Genomic DNA, 16,663 nt, shown 5'->3' with positions numbered 1-16,663 from the left:
TGACTAGAGTGATATATATTAATTCGATGGTAACCCATATTCAGTTATATGCCTAGTATTTCATCGAAAATAGACTAATTTTGAAAACGGTGTGTCACCACCTCCATATTATTAGGAGTATTTCAACAACTAGGACGTCAGGCGCGTTACGCTGCGCCCGCATAAGCATTGCTTTTAGTTCTGCATACCTAAGCAAGCACGTGAAACGCTAGACGGCAATCATTTTAAGCAAGCAGGCTGAACCCGGGCAATGCATTGTCCATGATTAGCTTTGCCTGGGTTCGTGGGTTGTCTATTATCGTGTTGACTTTTGCCATAAATATCATTGCAACATAAACAGATTGCTCGTGCACCATGATCATGACAATTTTATCGAGCAATCGTGACAACTCTGAACATTCGAAATAATGGGATGATATAAGAGAGACCATATAACAGATAGATGTCATAATCTGGCATACCCTCGTACAGAGACAATGCTATCCCGAAATGAGTATCCTAAGGGCCCGTTCGGTTGATGCCATTCCTGACCGGAACATATCCCGGTGAAGTATGGCTGTATAAAATTCAATAGTATTCCTGGCCGGATCTGTTCCAGGCCTTCAATACCTGGAAACCGAACGTGCCCTAAAGGAATTTGGATATAGTGAAACTTCTCTCTTAAAACTGGCAAGGCACCAATAAGGTGCAATACCCAAATTAGTCATACAATCCACACCTACAGATGAAACAATTGATTGGAAATAATAAGCTAACAATACAATACAGTATGGGTCTTATGCTTGTTAGAAGACAGACATAACGGTATGCTGCTGGTCATACTCTAGTGCTGTTATCTAACTCTAATTTCTGCATTGCAAAATGAAAAGCGTATGGAAATACATGCCAATAGGATTGGTTGCACATTCCTTGCAGCTACAGGTGCTCTGTAAAAGATAATTTCTGATGTAATCATTATGGAGACCATTTTTTAGTTAAAAATAGATAGAGAATGGAACTGAAACCATGAATAGAGGAGCAAGGATATAGTAACCATTCAACAACCATAACCGAAGCCTTATGGTGTGTTTTTGCTGCTGTCAGTGGACAACATACATCGGGCAAGAGGTCATAAGAAATAGGTAGAAATAAAAGCGGAACAACCTAAAGTTGATATTAACATACTGAGTCGCTAAGAATTAGTAAAGGTCAGTAGTACAAAATTAACCTAGATAGTTATGCCAAACTATTGATAAAGAAAAATAAACACTACTTAAAGGCTCATTGGATTTAGCCTGTACTAACTGTTATCGAACTACAGACACCTGGACACTATCATGATTCAGCTCACAAGGTTAACAACCATGGTATGGAATTATTCGTAGATAGTGTGAGGTAACACAGGAAGTGTGACGGAGAAGTGAGATAAAATCTATACACATTAATTCGACTGATATTGTGTAATCAGAGAGGACATGGTAGGTAAGCATACCAATTATTACGTATAGAGAAACACATGAAGAAAATTAATTTTACAACGAACCTAGTTAGATTCCATATGCTCAAGATTACTTAGGGCAAAAAGAAATTGTGTAATTTGTTAGTTACCTATAAATAGTAACAGCGGAAAGGCAGGCGGCGCTATTAACTCACTTGATTTTTGCAGGTGTATGAGTGTGGAAACGCACATTGTACACCAGCATTGTGGCAGGCAGACAGCGAACATAACACAATCTCACAACATCTGAAAATAAGAGTGGGAAAAAAAACAAACCTGAATAAACGTAAGCTGGATGTACATATCAGACAGTGAGCAGAGCACAACCTCACAATATCACAAAGCAATTCTGACCGGAGAAAAAAGTAAGACTAAAACACACATCGGTTATGCTCTCCTTGATGGAAAACGGTCTTTGTGGTAAATTAGCAGCAGGTACTACAGTTAGTACCAGCAGGTACTACAGCTAGTACCATATTTATTTGTTCCTCTCTGTCAAATTTTGGAAAAAAAAACGAATTTAGCTGAGGCCAATAAGTAGAATATATGATGACATGGCTTAGGCCAATAATTAGAATTCTATGGCAATCTGAATAAGTACAATACAGTGAACAAAATAAGGATTGTAATTAGTTAGGCTTACATCTGAGAAAAATTCTGGGACCGCTACTGTCTATCTTCCTGGCTTGGCAGCTGTAGATGCGGAAGGTGAAGGAACACCTGACGTTGGCTGACATGCTGGACATAGCAAAGGTAACCCAGCAGCATCCAGACGTGCAGAAGCCAAATCCAAGGTCGGTGTGCCGTTGCCTGAAGACGGGAACCGAAGAAGGTGAGGGGGAAAAAGAAAGAAAGAAAACATCAAAATCGATTCTGAAAGGCCCCGTCAGCATGAGCCTGAATCGAGGCAGAGGACCTCCACCGTAACGCGCCTACGCATGTCTGGCCGCTATAGCGGCGCCCCGCAACCGTGTTTACGGCGAGGCCGCGGCATCGGCGAGGGAAAGCGGAGGGGAGCAACGGAGAGGACGCACCTTCACCTGGAGCCCGCCGCCACCGCGCCAGGGGCCGGTCGCGCAGGCCGGAGCGGCGACGCTGGGAGGGGAGGAGGCGTTTAGGAGGCGGTGTATAGTGGAGGAGACTCCGAGGACGCGGCGGCAGTGATGGGAGGTTCGGGAGCGACGACGCCGAGGGAGGAACGGAGGGCGCGCAGTTGGGGGAGTTGCGCGGTTAAAAGGAGTGTGCACCCACCCGAGGCGATGGCTGGGGGAGGGGAAGAGGATGAAGCGGAGGCGTCGAGGCACTGCGAGGTTCGTTGTTTTTTTCCAGAGGCCCTAGGCGGCGGCATTGAATGAACCGGGAGAGCGCAAAAGGACGCGGACACACGCACGAGGCACGTGGAGGCGTCTGATTCGTGAACAGATTGAATGAACCGGGAGAGCGCAAAAGGACGCGGACACACGCACGAGACACGTGGAGTCGTCCGATTCGTGAACAGTACCTATACAGTAGCTGGAGCGCTCTCGTCGCGCGGATGCTAGGAGCTTTATGGAGTTTAATATGTGTGCTTGCTAGTTGCTACATTCGCGCTTGTACAAGATGTAGTGCGAGGGCTTGTAACTTGTACTTTTTTTTTGCGAGAAAGCTTGTAACTTGTACAAGGTCTCCTGTGGGTTTCACATTATTTTTTAAGTGTGCGTGGACATTTTTATCTCAAAAATAAGATGAAAACGGTACGGATATTTTCCGACCGTATTTGAAATCGAATCCGTTTAGAGGGGTTGAGATCTGTCCGTATCCGAGTCCGGATATCCAACATCCGATACCATATCCGTATCCAAATACTCAAATCGCATATTTATGATGTCGATATCCGATCGTATCATATCCGACATAGTTGACACTATCCGTATTCAAATCCGAATCCGAACAAAAATATGAAAACAAATGTAATATCGGTGATATCCGTCCGTATTCGATCTGTTTTCATCCCTAGCTACGAGCACGAACATATATAGATTCTGCGAGATATGATGCAATCCAATTAGTAGCACCACCACCAGAAATATATAGACGAGACAATATCACAACCAGCATTAACCGAGTTCACAGAAATTCCATAAAAAAAAACCTGAGTTCACAGAACACCCAGAGGCGCCAGATAGATGATGCATCTAACTATATGTCATGTCACTTAAACCCCAACCAAACTTCACGAACTGACTCGAAAATGACCAATCAAGAACTTAACCCTAACCAACCTTCACGAACGACTACTAAACGACCAATCAAGAGACCCTAATAAGACAACCAATGCCACATCAGCCATGTAGCGCACCAGTAGTAGCCGATTCAGTTGGCCTCGTCCTTGGGCAGCGCGCCCATCCACGCCGGCGGGAGCATCCCCGTCTGCTCGTGCACCGTCGAGAGCAGCGGCGGGAGCATCTTGTAGACGCCGGCCACCTGCTGCATCGCGGCGCCGCCGCTGCTGCTGGCGCCGACGTCACCGCCCGCGCTCGCGCCCGCGCCGTCCGCGCCGGTCCAGATGCTTATCTTGGGCTGCATCCCGCTCACGGCGCCGGCGTTGATGCGCGCCATTTCCTGGTACAGGCCTCCGTCGATCATCAGATAGTCGCGGAGCGCGTGGTAGTTGCCGCCCAGCGCCTGCAGCATCGCCGCCACGTAGTCCGCCTTCGCCTTGCCCACCGTGGCCAGCGACTCCGCCTCCTTCTGCTTGGCGTACAGCTTGGCGTCCTCGGCCAGCTTCTGCTCGAAGAACTGGGCGTCCGCCTGCGCCTTGCGGGCCTCCGCGGCCTTCTGCTGCTCGTACAGCTTGGCCTCCGCGGCCTTCTGCCGGCTGTAGAGCGCGGCGTTAGAGTCTTGGACCTGCACTATCACAAAATGGAATTGAGATTCGAAAATCGCAATGCACGTTCTCCGAAACTGAAAACTGCAATATTACAACATGGAATTGAGATTCGAAAATCACAATGCAATGCATGTTATCCGAAACGAAACTGAAATTGGCCAGACGGCGGGTACCTGCATGTCGTACTGCACCGTAGCCTTGCTGAGCTGCTCCGCCTTCAGCTTTTCGGTGAGGCGCAGCGCGTTCTTCTGCTCCACCTCCATCTGGAGCTCGGCCTCTCGTATGGCGACGGCCTTGGAAGCCTCGACCTCGGCGACCTTGGTCTGTCTATCCCACGCCGCCTTCTTGGTGTCGAGATCCGCCTTGGCGGCGGCGACGACGGCGTCCCTCTCGTTCTCGAACACCTTGACCTCGGCCTCCACCTTGGCCTGTTCCTTGATCCCGATGGCCTCCTGTCGCACCCTGAAGACCTTGGTCTGCGCGTCGACCTCGGCAGCCTTCTGCAGCGTCGTGCCCTCGCGCTCCTTGGCGCCGACGGCGCCCAACATCCTCGCCTCGGCGACGTCGACCTTGGCCTGGTTCGCCGCGCCCTGCTGCGTCTTCTGTCCCAGGTACGAGAAGTACTCCTGCCCGGGCACGTCGACGAGCTGCTTGACGTTGGCGTTGTAGATGTAGAGGCCGAACTGGTTGAGCTCCAGCTGCACGTTCTCGAACACCGCCTGCTTGAACGACTTGGTGCCCTGGAAGATCTGCTCCATGGTCATGGACGCCGCCAGCACGCGCGTCTCGCCCTCGATGACGCCCCTGACGAGCTCGCGGACGTGGGACGAGTTCTTGTCGTGCGGCGCGATGAGCTTGGCGTAGAGCAGCAGGGAGGCTCCGTGGCTGCCGTCGTCGCTGATCTTGGGCCCGATGGTGAAGACGGCGGGCAGGATGAAGGGGAGCTTCTCCGAGCTCATGGCGTGCACCTCGAACTCGTAGTTGACCGGAGTGATGTCGAACTTCTTGCACTGCTGGCCCACGAACACCCACGCCTTCTTCGCCAGCTTCACGTCGTCGATGCCCCAGCCCGTGATGGCCAGGTACTCCGACGCGTCGGCGACCCTGAAGCTCGCCATCTCACAGACTATAGGCGCGGGAGGGGAGGGGAGGGGAGGGGATCGGATCGATCTGCTGGAGAAGAGACACGAGCTGTTGTTGCGCGATTGGAATGGAACGAGTGTTTGTTTTGGGTAGATCTAACAGCAATTAGGGAGGCGCCGCGGATATATAGGCTGGGAAAGGAGGTTGAGACTCGGGAAGGAGGAAGGAGGAAGGAGGAAGGAGATCGAATTGGGGTTTATCCGGCGGCGGCGGAGGGGGAACGAGAACGATCTGGGCTGGCTCTGCTTATTTGTTGTGCCCTGTGGCCGTGGTCCAGGTCGAGTCCTGAGTCCTGAGGAAGCAACCACAGGGGGTTCGTGACCATCGATCGTGGGGTGGTCCCTATGCCGTACGTAAATCTCTGCGATTGATCCGGTAATACGTGAAAGGAAAATACTATCTGTTTGCAAAAAGGGATTTGTGTGTTTCCTCGTAACAAAACCAGCTATGAGGAGATCGCATTGTAATTTTGTGCGTTCCCACTTCCCAGTTCTCCCCACCTCTCCCGCGTCCAGTATGGGCTCGTTCGTTTTGACTCGGAACAGCCCGTGGCATGATCCGCTCGGATCGAAGCCAGGCCAGATCAAGAATGGCCGTTTGGTTAGATACGGCCCGGAATGCAAACCGGTCAATCCAGGCCTTCCCCCCCTCTGGCCCGGAATAGAGACGGACCCTCCTACGTCCGGAACCTATCCTGACGATAGCGCGGCACGCGACTCGCGACTTGCGACGGAGCGGCACGAGGCGACGGCGCGGGGCATCGCGAGGGGACATGACGGCGCAGCACGGGGCGACGGCGACCGCTTCCCATCGAATGTCCACGTTCTCCGCTGCCTTCTCGCCGGTAACGCATCGCCCTCGTCTCCCTTGCCCCATTCTCTCCCTGGCGCTAGGGTTCTTGCTTGCCTACGCTCCATCCGTCGCTAGGTCTGGGCTGGCGACGATGAGGTCCGTGGACCAGTCGAGGAAGCGGTGGCAGTTCTGAGGAACGCCAGGAGGTGGGCTAGGAGCGGGTGTGCGGTGAGGCCGTGGGTGGTGGGCTTCTTCTTGGTCGTCAGGTGGTAGGAGATGTAAAGGAGGGGAGCAGGACGAGCAGGGAGAAAGCGCTTGCTTGCAGCTCGGATGAGGAGGAGGAACCTATTGCCGTTGACTTTGTAGCTTTTGGCAACAGCTCAAGCTCTACCTTCCTCCACCCCTGTTTTATACTTACTTTTCTCTACTCTCCTCTCTGTGTAGGCCTCACAGTCACATACCGGAGGAATTAGAATCTACAATATTTTTCCATGACTTCTTGTACGTACGGTATTTACTATGCTTGATTCAGTGGTAACTCTGCAGCAACTAGCGACAACTTATTTCTTTATGTGCTATATATGCTTGTGGTAATGTGAGAGATTAATTTTATTGCAAATTTTAACTTTAAACAGAAGCCTCATCTCTTGCTGCAACCCTGGGCTGCAGTTTCTTGGATGGGTGATGACTGTTAATCACGTTTCTAAACATGAGTACTAGTAGTGAAATGTCTAGTTAGTGACGATCGGGGTGTATTTCTAGACTTCTGGTGTCTGTTTTTGTGCTCTTGTCAATTGTAGCATTTACGCATTCTCTATGATTGTTGCTTCTGGACTGATGTTTCTTGACTATTGTAGGGAGGCGCTAGCTTGCTCCTGATGTTGGACTGCTACCTTGCTGTAGCATTAGCTATCTGTTAGAAAAAAGAGCATGCTGCACTCTTATGAAAAACTATTGGAAAACATTGGAAAAGTAGGGTAGTCAGCCAATGCAAGTAGATATGGAGCTACACCTCTGCTCCTTTTGAGTGAATTCACATTGCAAGCTTATTTTGATTTGCTCTTTTTTTATGAACACGCGCCAGGGAAATGAATGTCCCTTTGTTTCAGTCTGTAGTGAAGACTGAAGTTGACATACCTAGCCTATTAGCTCACTTTGTTACTTGTATTATTATCTAGATGATGTCTTGATTTGCCAAATGGTTTCTTGTTACTTGTAGATCTCTCCAGCACCATTTAGAGTTGGGGAAGGTGAACCTCCGCCTTCTTGGGATTCGGTACCAACTCCAAAAGGTACTCCAAAAGCTTCTATATGACTATAAGTTTATATATGCTTCTATAAGACGGCTATAATTTTTATTACAGCTTCTACATGACATGGTCAATAATATAACTTCTATATGACATGGTTAATAATATTTAGCTTCTATATGACTATAAAATTGTATGCTTCAGTCCTGCAATGCGTCTCTCACTACGAGATCGCATTAGAAAGAGGAGGGAGGAAGAAGATGATGACATGATGCTATTTATTTTCCCCGCCTTATATCTTACGAGTTCTGCTAGAGGAGGGGAAAAGAAGAAACGTCATACTTCAGAAGAAACAGCGAGGTTAAAGTTCGTAGACTTCTTGAGGGACATGTCAAGAACTGTCAAGTTACATTTAGGATGGAACCACGCATCTTTAGAGAATTGGCAAATTATCTTAGAAGCAAAAGGCTTGTTGTTGATACTAGAATAACTGTGGAGGAGAAGTTGGGTTTCTTCCTATACATGTTAAGTCACAACGCCTCGTATGAGGATCTCCGAGTGTTCTTTGGGCACAACAATGACACCTTCCATCATCACATCAACCACTTCTTCAAGGTGGTCATTCCCGCACTCTCTCACCGTTACCTTCAAGCTCCTGATCCTAATCAAGTGCATAAAAAAATCCAAGACAATCCTAGATTCTATCTATTTTTCAAGAATTGTCTAGGTGCCATTGATGGAACTCATATTCCTATTTCCATAGCCTCTGAGAAAGCTTCTCCTTTTAGAAATAGGAAGGGCACACTAAGCATTACTGTGATGATGGCATGTGATTTCGATCTCAACTTCACTTTCATTTCTAGTGGATGGGAGGGATTAGCTGCAGATTCCAGAGTGGTACGATCAGCTATGAGCAAGGGCTTCCAAGTACCTCCAGGCAAATTCTATCTGGTTGATGGAGGGTATGCAAATACTTGATCTTTTATTGCTCCATATCGAGGAGTTCGATACCATTTGAAAGAATTTGGGGCTGGACATCGAAGGCCGCAGAACCTAAAGGAGCTCTTTAACCACTGCCACGCACTACTGAGGAACCATGTGGAAAGGGCTTTGGGGTGCTTAAGAAGCGCTTCCCCATTTGAAAGCTCTAGTTTGGTTTGGGTGAATTGATGAAACCCTAAGTGCTAACCTAGTTTATCAAGTGATCATGAGATAGGTAGCATATTTCAAAATGGTGAAACAAATGAAAATCATGACATGATGATGGTGATGCCATGGTGATGATCAAGTGCTTGGACTTGAAAAGAAGAAAGAGAAAAACAAAAGGCGCAAGGCAAATGTAAAAATGGTAGGAGCCATTTTGTTTTGGTGATCGAGACACTTAATGAGTGTGATCACATTTAGGATCGATAACCATACTATTAAGAGGGGTGAAACTCATATTGAAATGCGGTTATCAAAGTGCCACTAGATGCTCTAACTCATTGCATATGCATTTAGGATCTAGTGGAGTGCTAACACCCTTGAAAATGTTTGTGAAAATATGCTAACGCATGTGCACAAGGTGATACACTTGGTGGTTGGCACATTTGAGCAAGGGTAAGAAACTTCATCGGTGCTCTATACCAAAAAGATGGAGGTCATTGTAAGTGACTAGACACTAGTCTCGATAGGGCCAGCACATCCGGTCAGTAGAAGTGTGAAGACACTGGCGTCGGTCTTTGACTGGACGCTGGGTCACTTAGTGACCGGACGTTGACGGGGTGTGTCCGGTCCTGCTGACGTGGTAGCGCATAGAGGAGACGCCGAGTGATCGGACGCTGGGTGAGTCCGGTCGAGCATGACCGGATGTGTCTGGTCATGATTTCTCGCTTCTGGATGCTTACTAGAAACGACCGAACGCTGAGATCCAGCGTACGGTCACTTCGCAGTAGCGTGTCCGGTCATCACTTGACCGTTGGGATTGGGCGCTCAGTATTTGAAGAAAGGGGACACGTGGTGTGCATCGTATGACCAGACGCTGGGGTCCTACGTCCGGTCTATATGACCGGAGCGTCCGGTCACCCCGTATTGTGCCTAGTGAAGGGGTACAACGGCTCTATTTCGTGGGGGCTTCTATTTAAGCCCCATGGTCGGCTCAAGCTCACGCTCTTGGCCATTTGCATTGGCATAGCAACCTTGTGAGCTTAGCCAAAGCCCTCCCACTCATCTCCATTATTGATTCATCATCTTTGTGAGATTGGGAGAGAATCCAAGTGCATTGCTTGAGTGTTTGCATCTATAGGCACTTGGTATTTGTGTTTCGCTATGGGATTCACTTGTTACTCTTGGTGGTTGCCGCCACCTAGATGGCTTGGAGTAGCGAGGATCATCGAGCGGAGGTTGGTGATTCTCTCCGGCTTCGATCGTGGTGATTGTGAGGGGTTCTTGACCTTTCCCCGGCGGAGAGCCAAAAGGTACTCTAGTGGATTGCTCGTGGCTTGTGTGATCCTCATCTTGTGTTGGTTGTGCGGCACCCTATTGAGGGTTTGGCGTGTGATGCCAATTAGCGCGTGAACCTCCAAGTGAGTGAATCGCCACAACGAGGACTAGCTTGCCAGCAAGCAAGTGAACCTCAGTAAAAAATCATTGTGTCATCATTTGATTCCGAGGTGATTGGTCTTCATTGTTATTCATTCTTGTGATTGGTTGGCTCCTTCCTCGACACGACGGTATAACCTTCTTGCTCACTCTCTTTACATTACCGTAAACTAGTTGTCAAGCTCTTTAGTGTAGCTAGTTGTGAGAGCTTGTTAGTTTGGTTAGTGTGGCTCTTTAGTTAGCTTTTGAGAGCACATTAACTTAGTGTAGTGTCATAGCTATTGTGTGGATAGAAACTATATAAACTAGAATTATGGTAGGTGACTTGCTATTTTTGTAGGCTAGCGCAACACTTGTTTTGCCTCATTATTGTCTAACCGGTTTGTTAAGTGTTGTTGTAGAAATTTTTAATAGACTATTCATCCCCCCACTCTAGCCATTAGGACCTTTCACCATTCTAAAAGTGTGGCAGAACCTCTTAAGTTATAGGACCCACATGCACCTGTCACTGTCCGACGACCTTTGACATCTATGCATATGTTTCCGTAAACTTAAAAAGACTGTCGGGTGTCCTCGGAGAACCCCGAATCATCCACGATTTCCGAGCAGGATCACATTACAAAGTCATTGCAATATTACAACATTTATTCAAATATCAATACCAGAGTAAAAACAGCGGAAGTCTTACAATAACATAATTTACAAAATAGTAGTTTCAAACCTCACAACTAGGTTCGATGTTTATTACAAAACGAAATAGTGGAGTGGCATTATAATACAAAACACACAAGGAGATTGCCCTGCCCAAGGGCCACATATTTACTTCTCATCGTCATCACAAGGTACAACTGTCATGCAGCACGATCCAAAACAGATCTGCTCATGAGGCTCACCTGCAACAAGGGGTCAACGAACCCTGAGTACAAAAGTACTCAACAAGACTTAACCGAAACAAAATTGAGAAGACTCAGGAATGCAGGCTCAGGGATTCAAGGTATAGCTTTAACAATAATCAAAGTTCTTTTGCGTAAAAGCTCTGTAATGAGATTCTTTATATAGAAAACTTCATAAAAATTATATACAAAGCTGACATGATCCGCACTGAGATCATGAAACTTTATATCCAACACCTTCACAAGCCTTATTTGAGTTCCTGTTATTAATTCTACGATGATGAACAGTGAGTTGAGTCTCCATAACCGAGGAGCAACGACGATTCGAACCGATTATAAACCCAGCTGGGGATTCCAGACCACACGACATATGCAGGTCCCCGACTCACATATATCAACCTACCCTCGGATCCTCTAAAGCAAGAACGGGTCCGCGCCACCCGAGAATACAGTACTCCACCAATCCAGCCCATAGCCACGTGGGTACACGCTATTCCCGCCATCTCTCCACTCCCAGTGCGCGAGTAGCCATTCTCGTAATAGAATCGCCAAGTTCAGGCTTACCGGAGTATGTGGTTAGTACTACAAATTCTCACCTCATGCAATTCAACAACGGACGTGCCTTAATCGACACAGGCGGAAAGAACCCGCTCACAAGACCTCCATGTCTTGTGGCTCACTCACACCGAGTCCGCCCGGTCTAGATTTATTACTCCACATTCCCATATCACATGATAACATAAGTAACCAAGGTTCCATTTGAAACTTGCATGTGACAATTAATCACCTGACTTCATCGTTCTACGCATAGCTAAGCAAAACTAGGCATATACGAATTTAGAACTGGTAATATGGTAAATATGGAATAACAAGGTTGGTAATGCACCAATTAGGCTCTTACTTAACTCCTAATCACTTAATGCAGTAACGGAAAGCAAAAGCGAAATTAATTTATAAAACACAAGGTAGGGTTGTATGCATCCGGGGCTTGCCTTCGTTGACGGAAAAAATCCAGCTCCTGCGACGTTTCACAAGTATTTGACCCGACCTCAACAGATGGATTAACCTCCTCAACAACTTGATTAACTACCACGTGTTCACCTTCGTTCACTACACGTAATAACAATGACATGTTTAACATGATGCGGAATACAAAACATGATGCTCGATGATGAATGCCAATTAACAACTAATTAAACATATTCATAAAACTTATTTCAATTGAGCTCACAATTTTTGTAAAGGTTCATCACATGATAACTAAGTGGCAAAACAATTCTCATAATTTTTGGATAATTAATTAAGCCTAGAAAAATCATGAAAACTCATTTATTAATTAATTGAGCAATTTTTATCACATTCAAAAATTACTGAAAAGTATCATTTTATATTTTTCCTAAATAATATACATCACAGAGAGGTCACACAAAAATTTTCATAATTTTTGGAGCTCTAAATAAATCTACACAAAAATAACAAATTACAACACTATTCAATCATATCTGAAAAAAGGAAAATTCCATTTTGAACTCACCCGCTCACACAAACAACTCGGAAAGAACTAGGAGCTCACACAAAACAACTCGGAAAAGAACCTAGAGCTCACATAAAACAACTCGAAAAAGAACCTAGAGCTCACACAAACAACTCGGAAAAGAACCTGGAGCTCACACAAAACAACTCGGAAAAGAACCTAGAGCTCACACAAACAACTCGGAAAAGAACCTAGAGCTCACATAAAACAACTCGGAAAAAAACCTAGAGCTCACACAAACAACTCGGAAAAGAACCTGGAGCTCATCCCGAACGCACTAGAGCATAAAGCTGGATCGAAAGAACAACGAATGAGTGGTTCGACGTGCACAGGAAGCACCAGTAGCTTACCCTGAACTTGATAGAGCAAAGAACAGGGCTGGAGAAGCAACGGTGAAGCAGGTCGACGATCCAAGCAACCACGGCGGAGCAAAACGTCGACGGTGGCGGTGCTCCGGCGACGGAGAGCGCTGGCCACGACGGCACAAGCACGACGGTGAGGTTGCCGGCCACGAGGAAGAAAGGCGTGCACAGCGGGTTCCCAGTGGAATCAGACACCAAGACTCAGTTGGCTAGGTGCGTAAGGAGTAGGCGGAGCTGGAACAAGCTTTGCCAAAATGGTGGAGGCACTACGGTGACAGCAAACGCACGACAGAGCAGCGACGATGGTGACTGGAAAACAGAGGAGGAGAGTGGCGAAAAACGGCGACGGTGAAGTCCTTATAGAGTGGCTCAGAAGCAAGGAGAAGCCACGCAGGAGCCTTTCCTGTGCCAACGCGAAGCCAAGGGTGGCCACCGTCGCGTCTGGAAGCAGAAGGAAGATCGTAGACGGTGAGTTGGCTTCCGCGGTTACTGTTCATCAGAATTACCAAACTGCCATTCGATTTAAAAATCCAAATTACTCCCAAATTTATGTAACAACTCAAAAATCTCCAAAAATAAAAGTTGTTCCAAATTTAAAGTTCTACAACTTTGCTTTTATAACCATACCCAAATTCGGTCTACATTTTGAAATGCAAATTTGAATTCAAAAAGGGAACATTTAAAGAATCTCGCCTTTTCAAATTACTTCAAATTTTTCTAAATAACTTTGAAAACTCCAAAAACAAACTTTGTATAACTTGACAAGCTCTACACTTTTGCTTTTAGGCTCAACCCCAAAATATGCTTAGATTTTGAAATGAGTTTTTCAGGGTAGGCTTTAAATACTGAAAAATCAAGGTTTTCTTGAAAATTCAAAATCCAAACCAAATTTTTAACTCAATTCAAACCATACAAGGCAACACTCATAACATAAATGTAAACTTGTTTTAGTGAATGCATATCAAAGTTTTCCATATGACCAAATGCTTTGCAATGCATATGATGACATGTCATGTTTTAGTATTTAAACACCCGAGGTGTTACAAAAAGTTGCCACATTCCACAAGTTGAAAAATCAAGTAAAGATACCTATAGCTGCTTCCATCTTCCATAATCTGGTCCGATTACTTCATGGAGATGAGGAATGGTTAGATCATCAGCCGGATAATATCCCTCAAAGAAACTTTGTTGCTGTACCAAGTGGTGATCAAATGAATGACCTAAATGTGGGTTTAGTACAAGGCAACGCTTTAAGAGACACCATCGCCCAAGAAATGTGGGTTCAGTACCAACAATATTTAAATTAGTCTTTGAATAGGCTATAATAAGTTAATAAGCTTGTAATAAGCATGGATTGTAATTAAGCAGAGACTTCTTTTTAGTCTTTAAATTAGTCTTTGAATAGGTTGTAATAAGCTTTTGTCATGAATAAGCTTGTAATAAACTTGGCTTGTAATAATTGAATAAGCTTGTAATAAGTGAATAGGCTTGTGTCATATTTAACAACGATGGTTGGAAAAGGCTTCATGAAGCTCAATATGATTGCAAGGGCGTCACCAAAGTTGCACTGGTTCTTGGGTACAACAAGTGGTATTAAAAAGAAGGCTTCTCCTAAATGCAGTAAGGCAAAGAAGACTGGAGGTTCTCCAAGAGGTATGGTGTTTAATTCTCTGCTATTATTGCTGTTATTTCTCTGCTATTATTGATGTTATTTCTTTGCAGCTGTTTGCTACTAAAAAGAACTTTCTTGAAGTAATTCTCTTCTATACAGTTTATTCCACCATGTGCTATTATAGTAGTTTTAGTAAACCTGTAACCTGTAAACTGGTATTTCTTTACTGTTATTTCTATTTGCTGATTTTTTGGTAACCTGATGTCTGACCATGGTTTACGTAGTAGTAAAGCAAAGAGCGGACTGGAATCCGGCCCTTGAGAAGTCCCTAGTAGACATTCTCCATGAGTATAAAGATAGTGGCTACAGAGGTGACAACGGATGGACCCCTGAAGGGTGGAATAAAATGGTGAAGGAGTTCCATCTGAGGAACAAGTATGTCAACTACACAAAGAGTCAGATTCAAGACAAAGAAGGACATCTAAAGAAAGACTATAGGATGCTCAAAGAGGCAAGGAGGCAGAGTGGGGCCACCTGGAATGAAGATAGGCATATGGTTGAAGGATCACCATCTATGTGGGATAACCTTGAAATTGTAAGTTGATTTCTTGAAGTAATTCTATGGATATCCTCATAGTGATAACCTAATATTTGATCAATGGTTCTCTTTGAATGTGCAGACATTCCCTAAAATTAGGAAGTTCCGCAACAGTAAGGCAAGATTTCCACTATTTGATGCGTTGGGAGAGCTTTATGATGGTAGGTTCACTTTCTATAGTTGCAAACAATGCCAATCAATATATTCTTTCTGCTTCTCACTTTAGTATTTGTTTGTTTCTATCTTGCTGCTCTATATTATCCTGTGATTCACTTGACTTGTCTAGTAGTCTTTGATCAAGTATTTTTATAGTGCTGATGACTAAGCAACAATATGCTAGTTACAGTAATGCTTTTCTACTAGTGCTGATGACTAAGCAACAATATGCTGGTTTTATAGAGTTAGGTTATATGCTTCTACTTGTCACAATTTATAGATGTTAGAACAACAAACTCTACATCCATGTTCTTCTCATCTGTATTGTGATGAGTTTTCTTCAGTTCTGCACTACTAGTTGCTCTGCATGATATTTCCCCCCCCCCCAATTAACTCCTTCTAGTTGTCATAACTATATTGGTACTCTTTATACTTGAATTTCATGAGGAAAGACCACTTTCTATAGCTATTTCCTTGTTATCGTGTAGGTCATTTGGCTGAAGGTACTTATAATCTGACTTCTCTTGAGCCACCATAAGAGGAAGCACCACTTCGACAAATTCATGATGTAGATTGAAAGCATCTAGGCCCCTTGTTGGGTTTCGGTGATTAATGACAATACAAGATTAATATGACTAACATGTGTTTTGCAGAGGCAATTAGGTTAGGTCATGGTAATGGAGATCAATTGGGCAATCAAGGTGGTCATACCCCTACGATGGAAATCATTTCGGTTTTCAAAGGATGGACGACAAGGTTAAGGATGACTAGTTCTAAGTGTCGATTGGAGTTGGAGTGACACTTAGAGTAGTTTAGAACTTTGTTTTTCCTTTGGCCGTACTATTAAGGGGGGTATGGATGTGTAGCTTGACCTAGATGAGTCTAGTGAGTTAGGTGTGGTGCACACTTGTTAAAACTAGCACTAGGTAGCTCCACAACAGCCCTATGATCTTATGGAGCAAACTTCATTCACATATGTTCGAGAGTTAGAAGTGAATGGAGGGTCAAATGCTGACCGGACACTAGCTCTGGTGTGACCGGACGCTGGCCGCAGGGTTCGGTCAGTACATTTGATCAAGGAGATTGCGTTCGGTGCGACTGGACGCTGGAGGGGTCAAGTGACCAGATGCTGAGAGGCAGCATCTGGTCGACTCTAGTAAGGTTCCAGAGAAGGAAATCTACGACCGGACACATCCGGTCAATACTGACCGGACCCTAAGGATCTAGCGTCCGGTCGAGTACAGTAAGCATCCAGTGAGGGTTTAATGCGACCGGACACATCCGGTCTGTGGTGATCGGACCCTGTCAGCGTCTGGTCAACACTTAAACACTGGTGTGTGGGTTGAACTGACTGAAACGTCCGGTCAACATGACCGGAGCGTCCGGTCACCCTGTAG

At 45.6% G+C, this 16,663-nt stretch overlaps 2 protein-coding genes and 1 pseudogene across 3 annotated transcripts; 2 read left to right on the top strand and 1 right to left on the bottom strand.

The window, feature by feature from the left end:
• Positions 1–3,537: 3,537 nt before the first annotated feature.
• Positions 3,538–5,645, bottom strand: LOC136530559 (flotillin-like protein 2). 2 transcript variants are annotated; one of them, XM_066523283.1, is made up of 2 exons: positions 4,520–5,644; positions 3,538–4,363 (listed from the first exon to the last, which is right to left on the bottom strand). In XM_066523283.1, exons 1-2 carry the CDS (start codon positions 5,462–5,464, stop codon positions 3,830–3,832), a joined length of 1,479 nt encoding a protein of 492 aa, XP_066379380.1. In that variant the 5' UTR covers positions 5,465–5,644; the 3' UTR covers positions 3,538–3,829. The 2 variants fall into 2 exon arrangements, with proteins under 2 accessions (XP_066379380.1, XP_066379382.1); XM_066523285.1 differs by having other exon boundaries at positions 3,964–4,368; positions 4,520–5,645.
• A 616-nt stretch (positions 5,646–6,261) lies between these two features.
• Positions 6,262–15,116, top strand: LOC136530555 (uncharacterized). Its single transcript, XM_066523280.1, has 4 exons — positions 6,262–6,333; positions 7,501–7,573; positions 14,407–14,555; positions 14,793–15,116. Exons 1-4 carry the CDS (start codon positions 6,262–6,264, stop codon positions 15,114–15,116), a joined length of 618 nt encoding a protein of 205 aa, XP_066379377.1.
• LOC136530552 (uncharacterized) lies at positions 7,743–8,509 on the top strand (annotated as a pseudogene).
• Positions 15,117–16,663: the final 1,547 nt, after the last annotated feature.

Source organism: Miscanthus floridulus, unplaced genomic scaffold, assembly GCF_019320115.1.
Source record: "Miscanthus floridulus cultivar M001 unplaced genomic scaffold, ASM1932011v1 fs_155_2_3, whole genome shotgun sequence".
NCBI classification, from domain to species: Eukaryota; Viridiplantae; Streptophyta; class Magnoliopsida; order Poales; family Poaceae; genus Miscanthus; species Miscanthus floridulus.
The sequence above is the reverse complement of the archived record's forward strand: the minus strand, read 5'-3'. Positions and strand labels throughout refer to the sequence as shown.

What these genes read in the sequence shown, in the direction of transcription:
- LOC136530559 (XM_066523283.1), bottom strand. Translation starts at nt 5,464, where the DNA reads ATGGCGAGCTTCAGGGTCGCCGACGCGTCGGAGTACCTGGCCATCACG. An exon ending in CGGTGCAGTACGACATGCAG is followed by an intron (nt 4,364 to 4,519) that starts GTACCCGCCGTC and finishes GTGATAGTGCAG; the next exon opens with GTCCAAGACTCTAACGCCGC.
- LOC136530555 (XM_066523280.1), top strand. Translation starts at nt 6,262, where the DNA reads ATGACGGCGCAGCACGGGGCGACGGCGACCGCTTCCCATCGAATGTCC. An exon ending in TCTCCGCTGCCTTCTCGCCG is followed by an intron (nt 6,334 to 7,500) that starts GTAACGCATCGC and finishes TGTTACTTGTAG; the next exon opens with ATCTCTCCAGCACCATTTAG. An exon ending in TTCGGTACCAACTCCAAAAG is followed by an intron (nt 7,574 to 14,406) that starts GTACTCCAAAAG and finishes CATATTTAACAA; the next exon opens with CGATGGTTGGAAAAGGCTTC.